This window comes from Salmo trutta, chromosome 30, assembly GCF_901001165.1.
Source record: "Salmo trutta chromosome 30, fSalTru1.1, whole genome shotgun sequence".
Taxonomy (NCBI): domain Eukaryota; kingdom Metazoa; phylum Chordata; class Actinopteri; order Salmoniformes; family Salmonidae; genus Salmo; species Salmo trutta.
The window spans coordinates 10,182,526-10,204,394 of NC_042986.1; the positions used below are offsets into that span (position 1 = coordinate 10,182,526).

Genomic DNA, 21,869 nt, shown 5'->3' on the forward strand with positions numbered 1-21,869 from the left:
GCAGCAACACATGACAACACAGCATGGTCGCAACACAACATGACAACAACATGGTAGCATCACAACATGGCAGCAGCACAACATGGTAGCAGCACAAAACAGGATACAAACGTTATTGGGCACAGACAACAGCACAAAGGGCAAGAAGATAGAAACAACAATACATCACGCAAAGCAGCCACAACTGTCAGTAAGAGTGTCCATGATTGAGTCTTTGAATGAAGAGATTGAGATAGAACTGTCCAGTTTGAGTGTTTGCTGCAGTAAACTGAAAAGACGAGCGACCCAAGGATGTGTGCGCTTTGGGGACCTTTTAACAGAATGTGACTGGCCGAACGGGTGTTGTATGTGAAGGATGACGGCTGCAGTAAATATCTCAGATAGAGGAGTGAGGACAGTGTACCGTCTAGCCATACTCCCAAGTACTTGTATGAGGTGACTACCTCAAGCTCTAAACCCTCAGAGATAGTAATCACTCCTGTGGGGAGAGAGGGATACTTCTTACCAAACCACGTCCTTTGTTTTGGAGGTGTTCAGAATAAGGTTGAGGGCAGAGAAAGCTTGTTGGACACTAAGAAAGAAAGCTTTGTTGTATAGAGTTTAACATAAAAACCCGGGAGGGGCCAGCTGAGTATAAGACTGTATCATCTGCATATAAATGGATGAGAGAGCTTCCTACTGCCTGAGCTATGTTGTTGATGTAAATTGAGAAAAGCGTGGGGTACACCCTTGATGACAGGCAGTGGCTGAGACAGCAGATGTTCTGACTTTATACAATGCACTCTTTGAGAGAAGTAATTAGCAAACCAGGCCAAAGACCCCTCAGAGACGGCCCACAAGAATGGAATGGTCTACCATATCAAAAGCTTTGGCCAAGTCAAAAAAATAGCAGCACAACATTGCTTAGAATCAAGGGCAATGGGGACATCATTGAGGACCTTTTAAGGTTGCAGTGACACATCCCTAACCTGAGCTGAAACTAGATTGCATACCAGAGAGAATACTATAGACATCAAAAAAGCCAGTCAGTTGATTATTGACAAGTTTTTCCAACACTTTGACAAATATTGCAAAATAGAAATAGGCCTATAACAGTTAGGATCGGCTTGATCTCCCCCTTTAAATAAAGAATGAACCGTGGCTGCCTTCAAAGCAATTGGAACCTCCCCAGAGAGGAGAGACACGTTAAAAGGGTCAGAGATAGGCTTGGCGATGATAGAGGCAGCAATCTTAAATAAGAAAATGTCACATCTAGTCCTGCCACGCCCTCTAGTGCTCATCCTGTGTCTCCTTGACCTGCCGCCACTCCCCCAGTGCTTTCTCCCTCTCCCTCTGTGTGTGTGTGTGATTGTGTGGGCAGAGACAGATGTGCTCGAATCAGAGCAGATCCCCACCAGCTGCAACCTGTTCCATAATCAAGACTACAAATACTCAGTCCTGCCACCTCCACACTGTCAGATTGTAATCTCTGCTCAGTCAGTCCATGTTTCTAGCTGTTTGTTCCTGGTTTCCCTTGCCTGATTCTTTCTTTCTCTCTTTCTTTCTCTCTTTCTTTCTTTCTGACTCTCTGACTCTCTGACTCTCTGACTCTCTGACTCTCTGACTCTGGTCCCTGTCTCCAGTCCGACTTCTTGTCAGTCCTGCAACTCTGTCCTGGATTCTCACTTTACGCTCCCTTGGATTCCCCTCCGGACCTGCTTACCCTGTCCCAACACCTCTCGCCTCACCCTCAGCCTTCGCACCTGGTTTCCTGCAACCCGCCCGTGCTTCCCCTGGCCTGCACTCAATCTCTTCCCCCCCCCCCTTGGTTACCTCATCCCAGTCTCCTCGTCTGAGTCTGCTCTTGGGTTCACCTGTTCCGCTCCGCATGACAGTAAGTGTCTAAAACCTTTTTTGGGGTCATACATTTGACTATTAGTTAAACAATCCATGATAATATCAGTGGATTATAGGGGATCTCTCTCAGTGGATGGGAGGGCCTTCATTCTGCAAGGTTGATCTAATCACAAGAATGAATGTAGAATAGATTACACTTTTGCCACAGGGTTTATATTGTGTGCTCTATAGAGCTAGGCCTATCGATTGTATGGGTTTCTTTGAAGCAGCTTGGAGGTGGTGAGACGGTAACTAGGTTAGGTTGACACAATGTTACACTCCATTTATCTGACTGTCATGCATTTTTCTGCTGATCAATATGAATGAAGCAGGCTGTGATGCATAAATCTTCAAGGCATTATATCATATGCAGAATATACATTTGACCTATATAGATTAAAAAACTCAAATTAGGTCAGCACTGAGCTGAAACATAATTATTTATAAATACTGTTTAATGAAGTGATAAACAAAATAAATTCCATTACTCAAATCAGGGATATGCAAAATAGACAATTTCTTTTGTGGTCAGTTATTGCAATTAATCAATTTGTGGCAAAATATTTCAGAGTAATGCAGAATTGACGCACAATGGGTGGGGTTCGAGGGGGGTGCTTAATGACGATTGTCTCGTTTATCCAATGTGAAAAGCAGGGTTTTCTTTACTGGACAGATTTACCATGACTTGCACAATAGCATTAAAGCAGACATAGTCCTCCGGGCAACAACTTTTTTTTTATTTAACCAGGTAGGCCAGTTGAGAACAAGTTCTCATTTACAACTGCGACCTGGCCAAGATAAAGCAAACAGTGCGACAAAAACGGAGTTACACACTGGAGAAACAGACGTACAGTCAATAACACAATAGAAAAATCTATGTACAGTGTGTGCAAATGTAGTAAGATTAGGGAGGTAAGGCAATAAATAGGCCATAGAGGAGATATAATTACAATTTAGCATTAACACTGGAGTGATAGATGTGCAGATGATGATGTGCAAGTAGAGATACTGGGGTGCAAAAGAGCAAAGAAATTACATGGGGATGAGGTAATTGGGTGGGCTATTTACAGATGGGCTGTGTACAGGTGCAGTGATCGGTAAGCTGCTCTGACAGCTGATGCTTATAGTTAGTGAGGGAGATGGAAGTCTCCAGCTTTAGTGACTTTTACAATTCGTTCCAGTCATTGGCAGCAGAGAACTGGAAGGAAAGGCGGCTAAAGTAGGTGTTGGCTTTGGGGATGACCAGTGAAATATACCTGCTGGAGCACGTGCTACGGGTGGGAGTTGCTATGGTGACCAGTGAGCTGAGATAAGGCGGGGCTTTACCTAGCAACGATTTATAGATGACCTGGAGACAGTGGGTTTGGCAATGGATATGTAGCGAGGGCCAGCCAACGAGAGCATACAGGTCGCAGTGGTGGGTAGTATATGGGGCTTTAGTGACAAAACAGATGGCACTGTGATAGATTACATCCAATTTGCTGAGTAGAGTGTTGGAGGCTATTTTGTAAATGACATCGCCGAAGTCGAGGATCGGTAGGATGGTCAGTTTTACGAGGGTATGTTTGGCAGCATGAGTGAAGGAGGCTTTGTTGCGAAATAGGAAACCGTTTCTAGATGTAATTTTGGATTGGCGATGCTTAAAACCTCTCTGGGCTAGGTGGGACGTTAGCGTCCCACACTATTCAACAGCGAGTGGAATCGTGTGGCGCGAAATACAAATACCTCAAATGCTATAACTTCAATTTCTCAAACATATGACTATTTTACACCATTTTAAAGACAAGACTCTCGTTAATCTAACCACATTGTCCGATTTCAAAAAGGCTTTACAGCGAAAGCAAAACATAGATTATGTCAGGAGAGTACCCTGCCAAAAATAATCACACAGCCATTTTCAAAGCAAGCATATATGTCACAAAAACCACAGCTAAATGCAGCACTAACCTTTGATGATCTTCATCAGATGACACTCCTAGGACATTATGTTATACAATACATGCATGTTTTGTTCAATCAAGTTCATATTTATATCAAAAACCATCTTTTTACATTAGCGTGTTATGTTCAGAACGAGCATACCCACCGAAAACGTCCGGTGAATTTACTAAATTACTCATGATAAACGTTCACAAAATACATAACAATTATTTTAAGAATTATAGATACAGAACTCCTTTATGCAAACGCTATGTCAGATTTTAAAATAGCTTTTCAGGGAAAGCACATTTTGCAATATTCTGAGTACATAGCTCGGCCATCACAGGCTAGCTAATTTGACACCCACCAAGTTTGGGGCTCACTAAACTCAGAATTACTATTAGAAAAATTGGATTACCTTTGCTGTTCTTCGTCAGAATGCACTCCCAGGACTTCTACTTCAACAACAAATGTTGTTTTGGTTCCAAATAATCCATAGTTATATCCAAATACCTCAGTTTTGTTCGTGCGTTCAGGGCACTATCCGAAGGGTAATGCGTGAGCGCATTTCGTGACAAAAAAATGCAAAATATTCCATTACCGTACTTAGAAGCATGTCAAACGCTGTTGTCATGACGTTGGCCTGTGGGTAAGGTTTATGACCCCCCCCCATAAATACCTTTCTCCCTTCCCCTCTCTTACTGACCCTACTGAAGGACTGCTGTCCTGTTAAATATAGAGAGTCTGGGAACATCAAACAAATGGGGAAAGGAACCATATTTTGGTAATAAAACCAGTTGGAAATATGCTTGATAACGTAATGAGTATGGAGGTCAGTTCATTGTCATCTGGGACATTATGATTGATGACAGGACAACATAAACTGTACCTGAGAAAGTATACACCCTCTAGTTATCAGTCACATGGAATTGTTATGCAATTGAAATGTTTGATATTGAAATTGTTTGTTAGGAGATTAAATGTAAGTTTAGCTTCCAAATGAGAGAATTGGGTTTTCATAAGGAAAGTGCCCTGCTCGATCAGTGGCCCAACCCTGTGAAGAGACAGGGGTTATAAACGATGAAACACCTCCTTCCCCCCTCTCCACTATATAAGCCTTTGACGAAAAGATAACCAGTGGTTCCAGTACGGGAGGTCTGCAGCCTCTACGTTAGAAGGACACACATGTAAAGGACAGAACTAAGCCAACCTCGGCGTGAGCTATGGTATGAACTGGTATGAACTTTGAGCTTATTCACTACAGAAGTGATACTTCCTAGCCGTTGAGTTAGCAGCGGCCGCTGTCGACGGGGGCTAGGAAAGGACGGACGACGGATCCAGTCTAACAAACAGACGAAGATACCACCACGTATCCAATTTACCACCAGAGACATTGTTCCGAGTACAAGAAGATCTGTTGGCCAACCCGGCCAGCATCTACGACCAATCTACCGAAGCGCAGCTCAGAGTAAATATTTATTGCATTTTCCTTTTCCAAATGGGCGGTAATTTAGAATGCATAAGATAATGTATTTACGATAGCATAGCTGCTGTTTGTGGTTCCTAAGTCTTCCCGCACTTTCATTCAAGCCCAACCCCCTTTCCTTTGTGTAACCAGGTTCCGTCCACCGGGACGTTTTCTGTATGACATCATTGGTATTCTGTGTATTTGTAATTCTGTGTGATTAGTTAGGTATTTAGTAAATAAATAATTAAACCCAATTTTGTATTGCTGATTCAACTTGTTAACCAGGGTTCGTGAAGATAACCAAGAATTTACAACTTTCATTATGAGACTGAAAATAAGATAAGGGTTAATATTGACTGCTATCGATGTAAAATATTACTAAGTATTTTAAGAGTTTATTCGGAAGATAACAGCTCTATAAACGTTCTTCCGTGGTGCCCCGACTTTCTAGTTAATTACATTTACATGATTGGCTTAATCAGGTAATATTAATTACAGAGAAATCATTTTATAAGTTAGCATGTCATATCACTTAATCCGGCATAGCCAAAGACACGACACTGTTTAAAATCTATTTTTATGCTATTTCTCGTAAAATAGCGATAATATTCCAACCGGGCAACGTTGTATTCATTCAAAGACTGAAAGAAAAAAATGAAGAAGTCTCGTGAACGCGCATCTCAGTCTCACTGTCCCCAGGCTGACCCCTTACAAACTCTGCTCCTATACCTTGCCCAGAGACGGCAGACACCCCATTCCACTTTCTGGCAGCTTTAGAGAGCCAATGGAAGCCTTAGAAAGTGTCACGTTACAGCACAGATGCTGTATTTTCGATAGAGATGCAACAGAAGGACAACAAATTGTCAGACAGGGCACTTCCTGTATGGAATCTTCTCAGGTTTTGGCCTGCCATATGAGTTCTGTTATACTGACAGACGCCATTCAAACAGTTTTAGAAACTTTAGAGTTTTCTATCCAAATCTACTAATTATATGCATATTCTCGTTTCTGGGCAAGAGTAGTAACCAGTTTAAATCAGGTACTTTTTTATCCGGCCGTGAAAATTCTGCCCCCTTGCCTCAACAGGGTCTGGAAGGAGAGTTTACGGTCTAACCAGACACCCAGTTTCTGGCTATTTTGAGCTTGTAATCAAACCCACAAATGCTGATGCTCCAGATACTTAACTAGTCTAAAGAAGGCCAGTTTTATTGCTTCTTTAATCAGAACAACAGTTTTCAGCTGTGCCAACATAATTGCAAAAGGGTTTTCAAATGATCAATTAGCCTTTTAAAATGATAAACTTGGATTAGCTAACACAACGTGCCATTGGAACACCAGAGTGATGGTTGCTGACAATGGGCCTATGTAGATATTCCATTAAAAATCTGCCTTTTCCAGCTACAATAGTCATTTAAAACATTAACAATGTCTACACTGTATTTCTGATCAATTTGATGTTATTTTAAAGGACAAAAAATTTGCTTTTCTTTCAAAAACAAGGACATTTCTAAGTGACCCCAAATTTTGGAATGGTAGTGTGTGTATATATATTTTTAGCTTGGCATGTGGGGCTTTGCCTTACCTGCCCTGAGTGACGGGTCGCCACTGACTGTATCAGTTCGCGGTTGTTTGCAATGCATAGTCATCGTCACTCGTCAGTAATGTAGGCCTACAGGCACGTGTACCAATAGGGTGCACTACCTGTGCAGTAGTGCTAAACAATTAGTGCTTTTGAAGTCGGTTCGATATTTTTGACATTAAATGCACTATGCGTTATGTGGATTGAATGCTGTAACAAGACAGAACCAATTAATAAGAATCCATTGATGGTAGTGTCTGCCCATTAGTGCTTATAACTTATTAACCATAATTTATTCACATTACTTTACGGTACTTTAATAAAATATTTCAATTGTTATGTATATTACATCTTTATTTGATGGCTTTATTTAATTCCAAGTCATCTCATCTCTATAGAGCTGATGCCAATGCTGTCTGACTAAATACACATTTTTGTAGTTCTTCAACGTAAATAAGGCATACTTTTATGACTGCTGAATACCAACTACCAATCACTTAGATCATGTATTTTCAAGTAAAGATACCTCATTTGCTCTCTATCCCTCAAGCACACATTTTTCTGTCACTTTTACATAGCAGGAGTAAAAGAAACACTGTGAGAAGTAGGCATGCAATGATTTATGGTCATTGCAGTTAATTACCACGTTTTCTACGATAAATTACTATATGTAGAATATTGGCATGTTGGAAACTACAACTCCCTACTACATTGCACAGTTTGGGTTTGATCTGGCTTATCTACAGAAACTCAACAATGTGCGCAATGAGCTCACAGAAAAAGAAAAAAAAATGGAATTCAAAAATTGAACCAAGTCAGTCAATTAGTTGTTTTAAAAGCGAATAAAAAATATATTGGTTAATTGCTCATCACTACAGTGCAGAGCACATGCCCCTTTGCACATCTCCAAAATGCTCATTTCAATGGTGATGGCCTATAATTTCCCCCCAAAAGTTTTTTTTTTTTTTGGCATACAATTTTTGTCCTTGATGGTCTTAACCCATTGCCCGCAAGTCTCCATTAAAATCTGAAATATTCTTCAGAAGCAAAAAGTTGCGCTTGTTGATTGACTAATGACCAGTCATCAGCATTGACGCACAAAGGCGGGCGCACATATCCAGATTAGTGACCAGAAGGAACTTGTTTCAATTCCACCAGTCCAATTGAGTTGGTTTGGGAAGAGTTGGACCACAGAGAACAGCCAACAAGTGCTCAGCATGTGTTGGAACTCCTTCAAGAGTGTTGAAAAAGCATTCCAGGTGAAGCTGGTTGAGAGAATTTCAAGAGTGTGCAAAGTTGTCATCAATGCAAAGGGTGGCTACTTTGAAGAATCTCAAATATAAAATCTATTTTGATTTGTTAAACACTTTTGGTTACTACATGATTCCATATTCTGTTATTTCATAGTTTCGATGTGTGCGTTTATAATTCTACAATGTAGAAAATAGTAAAAATAAAGAAACTCTTTAATGAGTGTCCAAACTTTTGACTGGTACTGTATGTCTAAAGACAAGCAGCTGTAACATCGCACTGCCTCCATATTATGGAATGAAGATGTAACATATTCGGGCAAATTTATTATGATAATTGTGAGGAAGAACAGGGCTACCTGGCTGACAATGAGCACTCTGTAGGCCCTCCAACGTGAATGCAAGGTGCAGACAGAACATGCTTTTCATCTGATTCTGCAACCTCCACTAGTAGACCATATCATTTTGTTTGCTCTGGACTCCAGAGAAGTGACATGATATATCCCTAACATGAATGACTTTCAACTCCAAATGCAGGTGTAAAACAGTTTATTTATTTCGCCTGTCTTGCGTTTTGAAAATGAAAAAAGTGATTAAATGTATGGCTGTAATGACAGGTTGCACAGCAATTTGGCCAGTGTTGATTTTTCAGTGTAACATTTTATTTGATAACATTGACTCAGGAATAAAATCCACTCTGTAAGAGTGAAATTAACACTCAGTGGCGTAAAAGAACCGGCAGTGTTTTTAATAGCTAGAGTTGTTTTACACTGTGGAGAGTTAAACAGTCTCATCAAAACCACACCCATCATTATCACATTTCCCAGCATGCTCTACTGCAGAGATTAAACTTTTTTTTTTTAATATCTGTGATTTTATACTGAAATATATATAAATGCAACAATAGTAAAAGGTTTTAATCAGTTACAGTTCATATAAGGAAATTAGTCAATTGAAAAAAATTCAATAGGCCTTAATCTATGGATTTCACATGACTGGGCAGGGGTGCAGCCATGGGTGGGCCTGTGATGGCATAGGCCCACCCACTGGGGAGCCAGGCCCAGCAAATCAGAATAATTTTATCCCCACAAAAGGGCTTTGTTAAAGACAGAAATACTCCTCAGTTTCATCATCTGTCCAGGTAGCTGGTCTCAGACGATCCTGCAGGTGATGAAGCCAGATGAGGAGGTCCTGGGCTTGCGTTGTTACACATGGTCTGCGGTTGTGAGGCCCGTTGGACGTACTGCCAAATTCTCAAAAATGATGTTGGAGGTGGCTTATGGTAGAGAAATGAACATTCAATTATCTCGCAACAGCTCTGGTGGACATTCCTGTAGTCAGCATGCCATTCACGCGCTCCCTCAACACTTGAGACATCTGTAGCATTGTGTTGTGTGACAAAACTGCACATTTTAGAGTGGCCTTTTATTGTCCCCAGTACAAGGTGCACCTGTGTAATGATCATGCTGTATAATCAACTTCTTGATATGCCACACCTGTCAGGTGGATGGATTGTCTTTGCAACGGAGAAATGCTCACTAACAGGGATGTAAACACACTTCTGAACCAAATTATAGAGAAATGTTTTTTGCACGTTGTGAACATTTCTGGTGTCATTTATTTCAGCACATGAAACATGGGATCAGTACTTTAATTATATTATATTATTGTCACGCCCTGACCGTAGAGAGCCCTTGTTTCTCTATGGTGTAGTAGGTCAGGGCGTGACTACGGGGTAGTCTAGTTTATATTTCTATGTTGTGTTCTAGTTTATATTTTCTATGTTGGTGTTTTGTATGATTCCCAATTAGAGGCAGCTGGTAATCGTTGTCTCTAATTGGGGATCATATTTAAGTAGCTATTTTTCCCACCTGTGTTTGTAGGATATTGTTTTGTGCCTGTGCACCACGTAGTCACGTTTAGTTGTTCGTTTATTTGATTTGTTTTTGCTTGAAGTTTCACTTTTGAATAAAGATGTGGAACTCTACACACGCTGCGCCTTGGTCCCGTTCTTACGACAGCCATGACAATTATATTACACATTATATTTTTGTTCAGTATACATGTACATTGATTAATCTTATGCTACACAAAGAAAAATAATGTACATTTTTCTAAACTAATCCAAGTAGTCAGATTTATTGCACCCGTTACTGAAATGGTTGTTCCAGTTTAAATGGTTTAGGTAGTGTTTTTTTCGGAAGTATCCTAACCCTGAAGGTAATTCTGGATGCAGGTTGCGGGTGATTAAATATTCCAACTGTTGGATATCCTAATTCTGGCTGGATCACTTTGCAAGCCAGCATAACGTGACTTGCAGGCTTGATGTGGCCTGTAAACCAGGAGTTTCCTAACACTACTGTGCTAGAATAAAACATATGTAACGCGCTGTCATAGTTTAATTTTAATGATAACATTCGCCCAGGAACTCACTTGGTGAAAGCCACAGGTCTTTAAAAGGAAATAATCCAACAACTATGTCTCTGTCACTAACATACAGTCATGGGTGTTAACAAATTAATCTTAACACCATACAGTTTTAAAATAACACCCCGGAAATGATTTAAAGTAAAACTACAGGTGTAAATGTCTTACTCTCACTGTGTAACAGAGTCACACTAAGCAAAGGGAGTCCAGTTTACTCTAAATCAAGTGTTATGTTTTACAGTAGAGCTATGCAAACACCACAATCAAGTTCCATCAAATGTTATTGGTCACATACACATGGTTAGCAGATGTTAATGCGAGTGTAGCAAAATGCTTGTGCTTCTAGTTCCGACCGTGCAGTAATATCTAACAATTCCTAACAATTTCACAACTACCTTATACACACAAGTGTAAAGAATATGTACATATAAATATATGGATGAGCGATGGCCGAACGGCATAGGCAAGATGCAGTAGATGGTATAGAGTACAGTATATACATATGAGATGAGTAATGTAGGGTATGTAAACATTATATAAAGTGGCATTGTTTAAAGTGACTAGTGATACATTTATATTACATCCAATTTTTTATTATTAAAGTGGCTAGAGATTTGAGTCAGTATGTTGGCAGCAGTCATTCAATGTTAGTGATGGCTGTTTAACAGTCTGATGGCCTTGAGAGAGAAGCTGTTTTTCAGTCTCTCGGTCCCAGCTTTGACGCACCTGTTCCTTTTGAACACTTTAATATTAAAATGGTGAACACTGCAACAGAGACATCTTCAACACTTTCAAAAGTGTTATTTTAACACCACTAGTTAAATCTTTAACACCTTCAAATGTCTTATTTTAACTTCAGTGCAGTAGGACTCCTTCAGAGTTAAATGTGCACCATTGATTTTGCTGTGTACATTTGCACAGTGATTGGTGTAGACTTTACCGTGAAATGTTTGCTTACGAGCCATTCCCAACGATGCAGAGTTTAAAAAGAATAATTAAAATAAAATAGGAATAAAATAAAATGTTGCTATACACACATGTTCTGTCCTGCTATCCAGGTCTGTACCCAAACAATTTGAACTTCTACTTTTAAAAATCCACCTCTCCAAAAACAAGTCTCTCACCGTTGCCGCCTGCTATAGACCCCCCTCGGCCCCTAGCTGTGCTCTGGACACCATATGTGAACTGATTGCCCCCCATCTATCTTCAGAGCTCGTGCTACTAGGCGACCTAAACAGGGACATGCTTAACACCCCAGCCATTCTACAATCCAAGCTTGATGCCCTCAATCTCACACAAATTATTAATGAACCCACCAGGTACAACCCCAAAGCCGCAAACACTGGCACCCTCATAGATATCATCCTAACCAATCTGCCCTCTAATTACACCTCTGCTGTTTTCAACCAAGATCTCAGCGATCACTGCCTCATTGCCTGCACCCGTAATGGGTCAGCGGTCAAACGACCTCCACTCATCACTGTCAAACGCTCCCTGAAACATTTCAACGAGCAAGCCTTTCTAATCGACCTGGCCCTGGTATCCTGGAAGGATATTGACCTCATCCCGTCAGTAGAGGATGCCTGGTTATTTAAAAAAAATGCCTTCCTCTCCATCTTAAATAAGCATGCCCCTTTCAAGAAATTTAGAACCAGGAACAGATATAGCCCTTGGTTCTCCCCAGACCTGACTGCCCTTAACCAATACAAAAATATCCTGTGGCGTTCTGCATTAGCATCGAACTGCCCCCGCGATATGCAACTTTTTAGGGAAGTTAGAAACCAATACACACAGGCAGTTAGAAACGCCAAGGCTAGCTTTTTCAAACAGAAATTTGCTTCGTGCAACTCCAACTCTAAAAAAGTTCTGGGACATTGTAAAGTCCATGGAGAATAAGAACACCTCCTCCCAACTGCCCACTGCACTGAGGATAGGAAACTCTGTCACCACCGATAAGCCCACTATAATTGAGAATTTCAATAAGCATTTTTCTACGGCTGGCCATGCTTTCCACCTAACTACCCCTACTGCATTCAACAGCACTGCACACCCCACAGCTACTCGCCCAAGCCTCCCCATTTCTCCTTCTCCCAAATCCATTCAGCTGATGTTCTGAAAGAGCTGCAAAATCTGGACCCCTACAAATCAGCTGGGCTTGACAATCTGGACCCTTTCTTTCTAAAATTATCTGCCGAAAATTATTGCAACCCCTATTACTAGCCTGTTCAACCTCTCTTTCGTGTTGTCTGAGATTCCCATAGATTGGAAAGCAGCTGCTGTCATCCCCCTCTTCAAAGGAGGTGACACTCTTGACCCAAATTGCTACAGACCTATATCCATCCTACCCTGCCTTTCTAAGGTCTTCGAAAGCCAAGTCAACAAACAGATTACCGACTATTTCGAATCCCACCGCACCCTCTCCGCTATGCAATCTGGTTTCAGAGCTGGTCATGGGTGCACCTCAGCCACGCTCAAGGTCCTAAACGACATCGTAACCGCCATCGATAAGAAACAATACTGTGCTGCCGTATTCATTGACCTGGCCAAAGCTTTTGACTCTGTTAATCACCACATCCTCATCGGCAGACTTAGTAGCCTTGGTTTCTCAAACGATTGCGTCGCCTGGTTCACCAACTACTTCTCTGACAGAGTTCAGTGTGTCAAATCGGAGGGCCTACTGTCTGGACCTCTGGCAGTCTCTATGGGGGTACCACAGGGTTCAATTCTTGGGCCAACTCTTTTCTCTGTATACATAAATGATGTCGCTCTTGCTGCTGGTGAATCTCTGATCCACCTCTACGCAGACGACACCATTCTGTATACTTCTGGCCCTTCTTTGGACACTGTGTTAACAACCCTCCAGACGAGCTTCAATGCCATTCAACTCTCCTTCCGTGGTCTCCAACTGCTCCTAAACACAAGTAAAACTAAATGCATGCTCTTCAACCGATCGCTGCCTGCACCTGCCCGCCCATCCAGCATAACTTCTCTGGACGGTTCTAACTTAGAATTTGTGGACAACTACAAATACCTAGGTGTCTGGTTAGACTGTAAACTCTCCTTCCAGACTCACATCAATCATCTCCAATCCAAAGTGAAATCTAGAATTGGCTTCCTATTTCGCAACAAAGCATCCTTCACTCATGCTGCCAAACATACCCTCGTAAAACTGACCATCCTACCAATCCTCGACTTCGGCGATGTCATTTACAAAATAGCCTCCAATACCCTACTCAACAAGCTGGATGCAGTCTATCACAGTGCCATCCGTTTTGTCACCAAAGCCCCATATACAACCCACCACTGCAACCTGTATGCTCTCGTTGGCTGGCCTTCACTTCATAATCGTCGCCAAACACATTGGCTCCAGGTCATCTACAAGACCCTGCTAGGTAAAGTCCCCCCTTATCTCCGCTCACTGGTCACCATAGCAGCACCCACCTGTAGCACGCGCTCCAGCAGGTATATCTCTCTGGTCACCCCTAAAGCCAACTCCTCCTTTGGTCGTCTCTCCTTCCAGTTCTCTGCTGCCAATGACTGGAACGAACTACAAAAATCTCTGAAACTGGAAACACTTATCTCCCTCACTAGCTTTAAGCACCAGCTGTCAGAGCAGCTCACAGATCACTGCACCTGTACATAGCCCATCTATAATTTAGCCCAAACTACTACCTCTTCCCCTACTGTATTTATTTATTTTGCTCCTTTGCACCATATTATTTAGATTTGAACTTTGAACTTTCTTCAAACTACAAATCTACCATTCCAGTGTTTTTCTTGCTATACTTTATTTACTTTGCCACCATGGCATTTTTTTTGCCTTTACCTCCCTTATCTCACATCATTTGCTCACATTGTATATAGTCTTATTTTTTTCTACTGTATTATTGACTGTATGTTGTTTACTCCATGTGTAACTCTGTGTTGTTGTATGTTGTCGAACTGCTTTGCTTTATCTTGGCCAGGTCGCAATTGTAAATGAGAACTTGTTCTCAACTTGCCTACCTGGTTAAATAAAGGTGAAATAAAAAAATAAAAATAAAATAAATAAAAATAAACACAGGGAATACCACTACCAGATTAATGTGCAGAGGTGCAAGGTATTTGAGGTAGATATGTACATGAAGGCAGGGTAACGTGACTAGACATGAGGAATGATAATAATAAGAGTAAAATAAAGAACAGAGTAGCAGCAGCATATGAGTGTAAAAGTGTTTGTTGTGTCAGTAAGCTTTGTCTACAGTGCCTTCAGAATGTACTCACACCCCTTGAGTTTTTCCACATTTTGTTGTGTTACAGCCGGAATTTAAAATAAATTCAATTGAGATGTTTTGTCACTGGCCTACACACAATATCCCATAAAGTCAAAGTAGAATTATGTTTTTGAAAATGTTTACAGGTTAATTAAACATTTTAAGCTGAAATGTCTTGCGTCAATAAGCATTGAGCCCCTTTGTTATGGCAAGCCTAAATAAGTTCAGGAGTAAAAATTTGCTTAACAAGTGATTTAAAAAAAAAAATGAAACCTCATCTCTGTACCCCACACATACAATTATCTGTATGATCCCTCAGTCGAACAGTGAATTTTTGAACACAGAGTCAACCACAAAGACCAGGGAGATTTTCCAATGCCTCACGAAGATAATCAATTGTAAGATCGGTAAAAAAAGCAGACTGAATATCTCTTTGAGCATGGTGATATTATTAATTACACTTTGGATGGCGTCTCAATACACCCAGTCTCTACGTAGAAACAGGCGTCCTTCCTAACTCAGTTGCCAGAGAGCATCTCAGCTTTGGCAAAAAAAAGGTAGGTGTATAATTAAGAACAGTATCTTGCAGGATTCAATAGTTGGAATTGTAAGACATGTTGCCCTGTCATTTTCTCTGCGATTGTCATTCTAATGGAATCCAGAAAGAACAAGACCCTGTACTCAAACATTTACATCAAAATGTGCAAAGTTATGGGCAAAGACACAAAACATCCACATTAAATTCAATATTTTTCTTGATCAAATAAGATGGAAAACAACCACTTTTTGTGCAGTATTAATTTAAAATCCTACAATCCGCTTAATGTAAATAAATGTACATTACTGTATTTTACATTGGCAGGTCATCTAGGTTTGTACCTGTACATTTTCAATCACCATGAAGTTAAACAATGCACAATACAGTAATTAAGTACATTGAGACATCAAGTGGTTTGTGATGATGTGCCTCAATTGGCAGAGCATGGCACTTGCATGCTAGGGTTGTGGGTTCTATTCCCATGAGGGAGCACTATGAAAAAGTATGAAAAATGTATGCACTCACTACTGTAAATTGCTCTGGATTAGCGTCTTCTAAAATAGAAAAGGAATGAATAGACCATTTTAAGTTTTCACATATAAAAAAAGTTGCATTTGCAAGGTATTTCAATTAACTGGAAAACGTATATCAAGCAAGTATTTTTATATTGATTATCAGATTAACTGTTTTGTACAGATAATTATCAGACTACAAAATGCTGGTAAACACTCAAATACATTTAGTTTAAATGTACATTTAGTTTAAAAGTAGTTTACTGGTCCTGTATAAGCACCCCCTCCAAAATAATCGCAGCACCCCCAACCCCAAGCTTCTTACCACGGCTATGACCCTGCACAGAATAAAAATATTCCAAAACATGCATCCTGTTTGCATGAAGGCACGTAACACTGCAGAAATGTGGCAAAGCAATTAACTTTTTGTCCTGAATAAAAAGTGTTATGTTTAGGGCCAATCTAACACAACACACTACTGAGTACCACTCTCCATATTTTCAAGCATAGTGGTAGCTGCATCATGTTATGGGTATGCTTGTAATCGTTAAGGACTAAGGAGTTTGTCAGAATAAAAACTAAATGGAATGGAGCTAAGCGTGGGCAAAATCCTAGAGAACCTGGTTCAGTCTGCTTTCCACCAGACACCGGGAGATGAATTCACCTTTCAGCAGGACAATAACCTAAAACACAAAGCCAAATCTACACTGGTGTTGCTTACCAAGAAGACAGCGAATGTTCCTGAGTTTTGACGTGAATCTACTTGAAAATCTATGGCAAGACCTGAAATTGGTTGTCCAGCAATGATCAACAACCAATTTGACAGAGCTAGAAGAATTTTGAAAAGGATAATGGGCAAATGTTGCACAATCCAGGTGTGGAAAACTCTTATAGACTTACCCAGAAAGACCCACAGCTGTAATCGCTGCCAAAGCTGCTTTTTTTGTTGTACTTTTACCGCAATTGGTAGTTCAAGTCTTGTCCCATCGCTGCAACTCCCCTACGGACTTGGGAGAGACGAAGATCGAGAGTCATGCGCCCTCCGAAACGCAACCCTGCCAAGCCGCACTGCTTGTTGACACACTGCTCGTTTAACTGAGAAGCCAGACGCACCAATGTGTTGGAGGAAACATCATTCAGCTGGCGACCAAAGTCAGCTTGCAGGCGCCCAAGGAGTTGCTAGAGCGCTATGGGACAAGGAAATCCCGGCCGGCCAAATCCTCTCCTAACCCGGACGACGCTGGGCCAATTGTGCGCCGCCTCATGGGTCTCCCAGTCATGGCCGGCTGTGACACAGCCTGGGATCAAACCTGGGTCTGTAGTGATGCCTCAAGCACTGCGATGCAGGACCTTAGACCGCTGCACCACCCAGGAGGCCCTGCCATTTTTTTGGTTGAGCACATGCCCCCCAAAAGATCTGTGCACAGCCCTGTAGGCATATATCGGTGATGGATAGCCTACGTTACACTAGCATAACCTACTATAAGGCAGATATAAATTATTCTGAATTATTTAGCCTTCTTTAGAGCAGAAAGAATCTGATGCTGTTACAATGTTACTACCGTCACTCACTACAATGATACATTGTTGCGCTGCTGCAACAAAGTCTCTCTTTTATAAACTATTTTGAGGTAGGCAAACGGATGATTTGTTTTTAATACTGAGAAGATATTCTGATTGTATAGAACAAGTGTCCAAACATTTTGTTAGAGTTTGATTCTAATTAAATAAGGTTTTCCCCACCAGTGAGTGCATATCCGTCCACGTGAGTCAGGCTGGCGTCCAGATGGGTAATACCTGCTGGAAGCTCTACTGCCTGGAACATGGGATCCAGCCAGATGGATAGATGCGACAAGACCATCGGAGGAGGAGATGACTTCTTCCTCACCTTCTTCAGTGAGACCAGTACTGGGATTTATGTCCCCAGGGCTGTGTTTGTAGACCTGGAGCCTACAGTCATTGGTAAGCCTCGTTTCTTATCGAAAAGAGGTGTGGCTGCATATGATTCCTTGCTTTCTTGGTATCGAGCTCCTCATTCACAACCCTCATGAGCAGCTAATTTTCTCTCCTCAGATGAGGTGCGCACTGGGACTTACCACCAGTTATCCTTCCTGAACAACTCATCACTGGCAAAGAGGATGCTGCCAACAATTACGCATGTTGACACCAAACTATTGGCAAAGAGATCATTGACCTGGTGCTGTACAGGATCCGCAAACGGGTGTGTATATTAATGAATGACTAAATTCATGAATTAAACGTTTGAACAACTAAATAATTAGAATGTGGAATCTTAAACTTATCTTTACCGTGCCTTCAGAAAGTACTCACATCCCTTGACTTTTTCCACATTTTGTTGTGTTAGAGCCATTGGCGGCAGGTAGCCTGTTGGTTAGTGTTGGGCCAGTAACCGAAAGGTTGCTGGATTGAATCCCTGAGCTGACAAGTTAAAAATCTGTCATTGTGCCCCTTCAGCTTTTATTTCTTTCATCACATTCCTAGTGGGTCAGAAGTTTACGTACACTCAATTAGTATTTGGTAGCATTGCCTTTTAAATTGTTTAACTTGGGTCAAAAATGTTGGGTAGCCTTCCATAAGCTTCCCACAATAAGTTGTGTGAATTTTGGCCCATTACTCCTGACAGAGCTGATGTAACTGAGTCAGGTTTGTAGGCCTTGTCCATGTGGAAGACCCATTTGCGACCAAGCTTTAACTTCCTGACTGATTTCTTGAGATGTTGCTTCAATATATCCACATAATTTTCCTACCTCATGATGCCATCTACTTTGTGAAGTGCACCAGTCCCTCCTGCAGCAAAGCACACTCGCAACATGATGCTGCCACCCCCGTGCTTCACGGTTGGGATGGTGTTCTTCGGCTTGCAAGCCTCCCTCTTTTTCCTCCAAACATAACAATGGTCATTATGGCCAAACAGTTCTATTTTTGTTTCATCAGACCAGAGGACATTTCTCCAAAAAGTACAATCTTTGTCCCCATGTGCAGTTGCAAACCATAGTCTGGCTTTTTTTATGGCGGTTTTGGAGCAGTGGCTTCTTCCTTGCTGAGCGGACTTCCAGGTTATGTCGATATAGGACTCGTTTTACTGTGGATATAGATACTTTTGTACCTGTTTCCTCCAGCATCTTCACAAGGTCCTTTGCTGTTGTTCTGGGATTGAGTTGCACTTTCCGCACCAAAGTACGTTCATCTCTAGGAGACAGAACGCGTCTCCTTCCTGAGCGGTATGACGGCTGCATGGTCCCATGGTGTTTATACTTGGTACTATTGTTTGTACAGATGAACGTGGTAACTTCAGGCGTTTGGAAATTGCTCCCAAGGATGAACCAGACTTGTGGAGGCCTAAAAAAACAATTCTGAGGTCATGGCTGATTTTTCTTTTGATTTTCCCATGATGTCAAGCAAAGAGGCACTGAGTTTGAAGGTGGGCCTTGAAATACATCCACAGGTACACCTCCAATTGACTCAAATTATGTCAATTAGCCTATCAGAAGCTTCTAAAGCCATGACATCCTTTTCTGGAATTTTCCAAGCTGTTTAAAGACAATCAACTTCATGTATGTAAACTTCTGACCCACTGGAATTGTGATACAGTGAATTATAAATTAAATCTGTCTGTAAAGATTTCAAAAGCATTTTTATTAAAGTGCAGTGTATCAAGTGACTACTGTATTGGAAAAACAAATGTATTGTCTGACAAAAGTATTATCTCTTTTCAAATAATTGTCTTATTAAATGTGTTTGTTTGTATATCTATAGTTGTCATGAATTTGGTAGATAAAGCACACAATCAGGTTTTAGTAACACTTTACATTAAGTTGTTCTTATTCCTGTGAAATAACACAAATAATACTGTTAACAATATTGTATTTATATTTTGTTACATAATAGTTTAGTAACTGCATATGAATTGTTTTTCAAAAGAGGATATATTCCTTATTCCACTTGTGTAACAGCGAAAACCTCTGTGCTAGATTTATAAAGCAATTTTGGCATGGGTTGAATACAGCCAATTATAATGTAAATGTACTGCTTTTGAAATGTAATAAATGTACTATTTAGGTCACTAATCCTGAATAGTATTACGGTTGCGTCACTCATGGGATTATCTTCAGATATCGCACACCTCAGGCTGCAGGCTTCTGAAACGAGCTCATCGTTATTTTACTTTCTTCTCCTCATCCCCTGCACAAGAAGCTATCATGGTGAGCATAGTCGACATATTTTTGGTGACATATTTTGTAATGTGTAATTTCAACCATTTTGTGAAGATGTTTGTTAGTAATTTATGTGTGGGACAGTCCTGGTTTGCACCCATGGGGCTCTATTACATTTGTCAAATAGAAACGATCGAAATGGCCTTAATTGACGTGTTTGTTTTTTTTACAAATATTGTGTAAACTTGTGTCAAATTTTCTGAACTCAAAGCAGGTAAATATAATGGGGTTAATAGAGATGTAAACTTTGTGGGGACCGGCAATGAATGGATCTGCGCGGTAACCTACTTCTCCAAAATCCTTTGGTCAGTCAGTGCAAACAGTAGGCTAAATCAGATTAGGCATGTTCAGCGCTGGTCAACGTGGACAGTCGTCTCACTGCCATTTGATGGACGAATCTGTTTACTTTATTAGACTGTCTGGAATGTATATTTTCCAGCGTATTTTAGTAGGCTATCTGTATTTTGGCCACTTGCTATGAGAGATTGAAAACAACAAAAAAATGCTACCTGTGGCTATATTTGCACATTTGGTTTCTCCTATTCACCTGCTGCAGCAGTTATTGAAATATATTTATCCAAGGAAGAGAACCTCTTCTTATAACACTGGGAATGAATTTCAGTATAAACCTGGATGTGGTTTGACTAATCTCATAACGTTTTAAAGAGACAGCAGCACTAAAACTTGCTGACCTAGATAATCCCCTCCATATGCTGCGCAGTCAGAGGAAAACACAACACTAAAACACATCCGTAGAACAGTAGGCTAGATCAAATCAGAACCTGTAGAATCTTAAAGAATATTTTATTATTCTAGGTTATACCATAGCATTGTTGAATACTTATTTCTGATTGGATTGAAGGGCATTTTAGAGTGTCTATAATTTCCCTATAACGAACAGTATATTTTCACCCTAGAATTCAATGGCTTTAGTTTATTCTTACATCTTCTATATTTGAGCTGCCTTTGAAGCATACGTCGAATTGAAAACATTCTTGGCATTGTTGAATTGGTTTTTCATAATGGCAAGCTAGGACTGATGATTTGGTTAGCTACAGTAGTTGCAGTGGTAGTTTAGCTATCTAGTAAACGTATTAGCTACTTCAGTGGATGTTGAACACATTTCTACTGGCAAATGAACACATTTCTAGTGGTAAATGTGTTAAATTATAGCCATGGTAAAAATGTGATAATCAACTCGGGGCTCTATGCATTCTCTGGAAAATAATGCAAGTCTGTGGAAGGTCAGTTCCACTCCTCTAGCACGTCGTGGAACACACCTTCCACGTTTTTTCATAATTTTCCAAAAAATGCATAGCCCCTCATTGATTATCCCTTAGATAGAATTATATAATATAGAACAGCAATAAAGAATGGTCCATATAAGAGCAATCTAACGTTTGGCTGAGATATCATCTTTGTTATTCCACACAGCAAATTCTCCAGTGTTAACTTTAACATTGAGTTTTTTTTTCTTAGGGGTGGATCAGCTTAATATTGCGGAAAGATTGTTACTTCCATCAATGTAATTGTCTGCATCATTTCCAATTCCCCATATCTTTTTTGGTAAATATATATATCCATATACATACACGTACATACACACATGCATACATATACACTGCTCAAAAAAATAAAGGGAACACTAAAATAACACATCCTAGATCTGAATGAAATAATCTTAAATACTTTTTTCTTTACATAGTTGAATGTGCTGACAACAAAATCACACAAAAATAATCAATGGAAATCCAATTTAGCAACCCATGGAGGTCTGGATTTGGAGTCACACTCAAAATTAAAGTGGAAAAC

At 40.5% G+C, this 21,869-nt stretch overlaps 1 protein-coding gene across 2 annotated transcripts in view; it reads left to right on the forward strand.

Annotated features, from left to right (window-relative positions):
* Positions 1-1,851: 1,851 nt before the first annotated feature.
* LOC115167909 (tubulin alpha-1B chain) overlaps positions 1,852-21,869 on the forward strand; it is a 31,880-nt gene continuing 11,862 nt past the window's right edge. Inside the window, exons 1-3 of one of the 2 annotated variants that reach the window (XM_029722647.1) lie at positions 1,852-1,873; positions 17,569-17,784; positions 17,896-18,043. Coding sequence is in view for 1 of the 2 variants with exons in the window: in XM_029722646.1 (XP_029578506.1) it covers positions 20,043-20,045 (3 nt within the window). In the remaining variant the exon portion in view is untranslated. Of the gene's footprint in view, positions 1,874-17,568; positions 17,785-17,895; positions 18,044-19,933; positions 20,046-21,869 lie in introns of those variants that run through there. The other variant, XM_029722646.1, reaches the window with a different exon arrangement.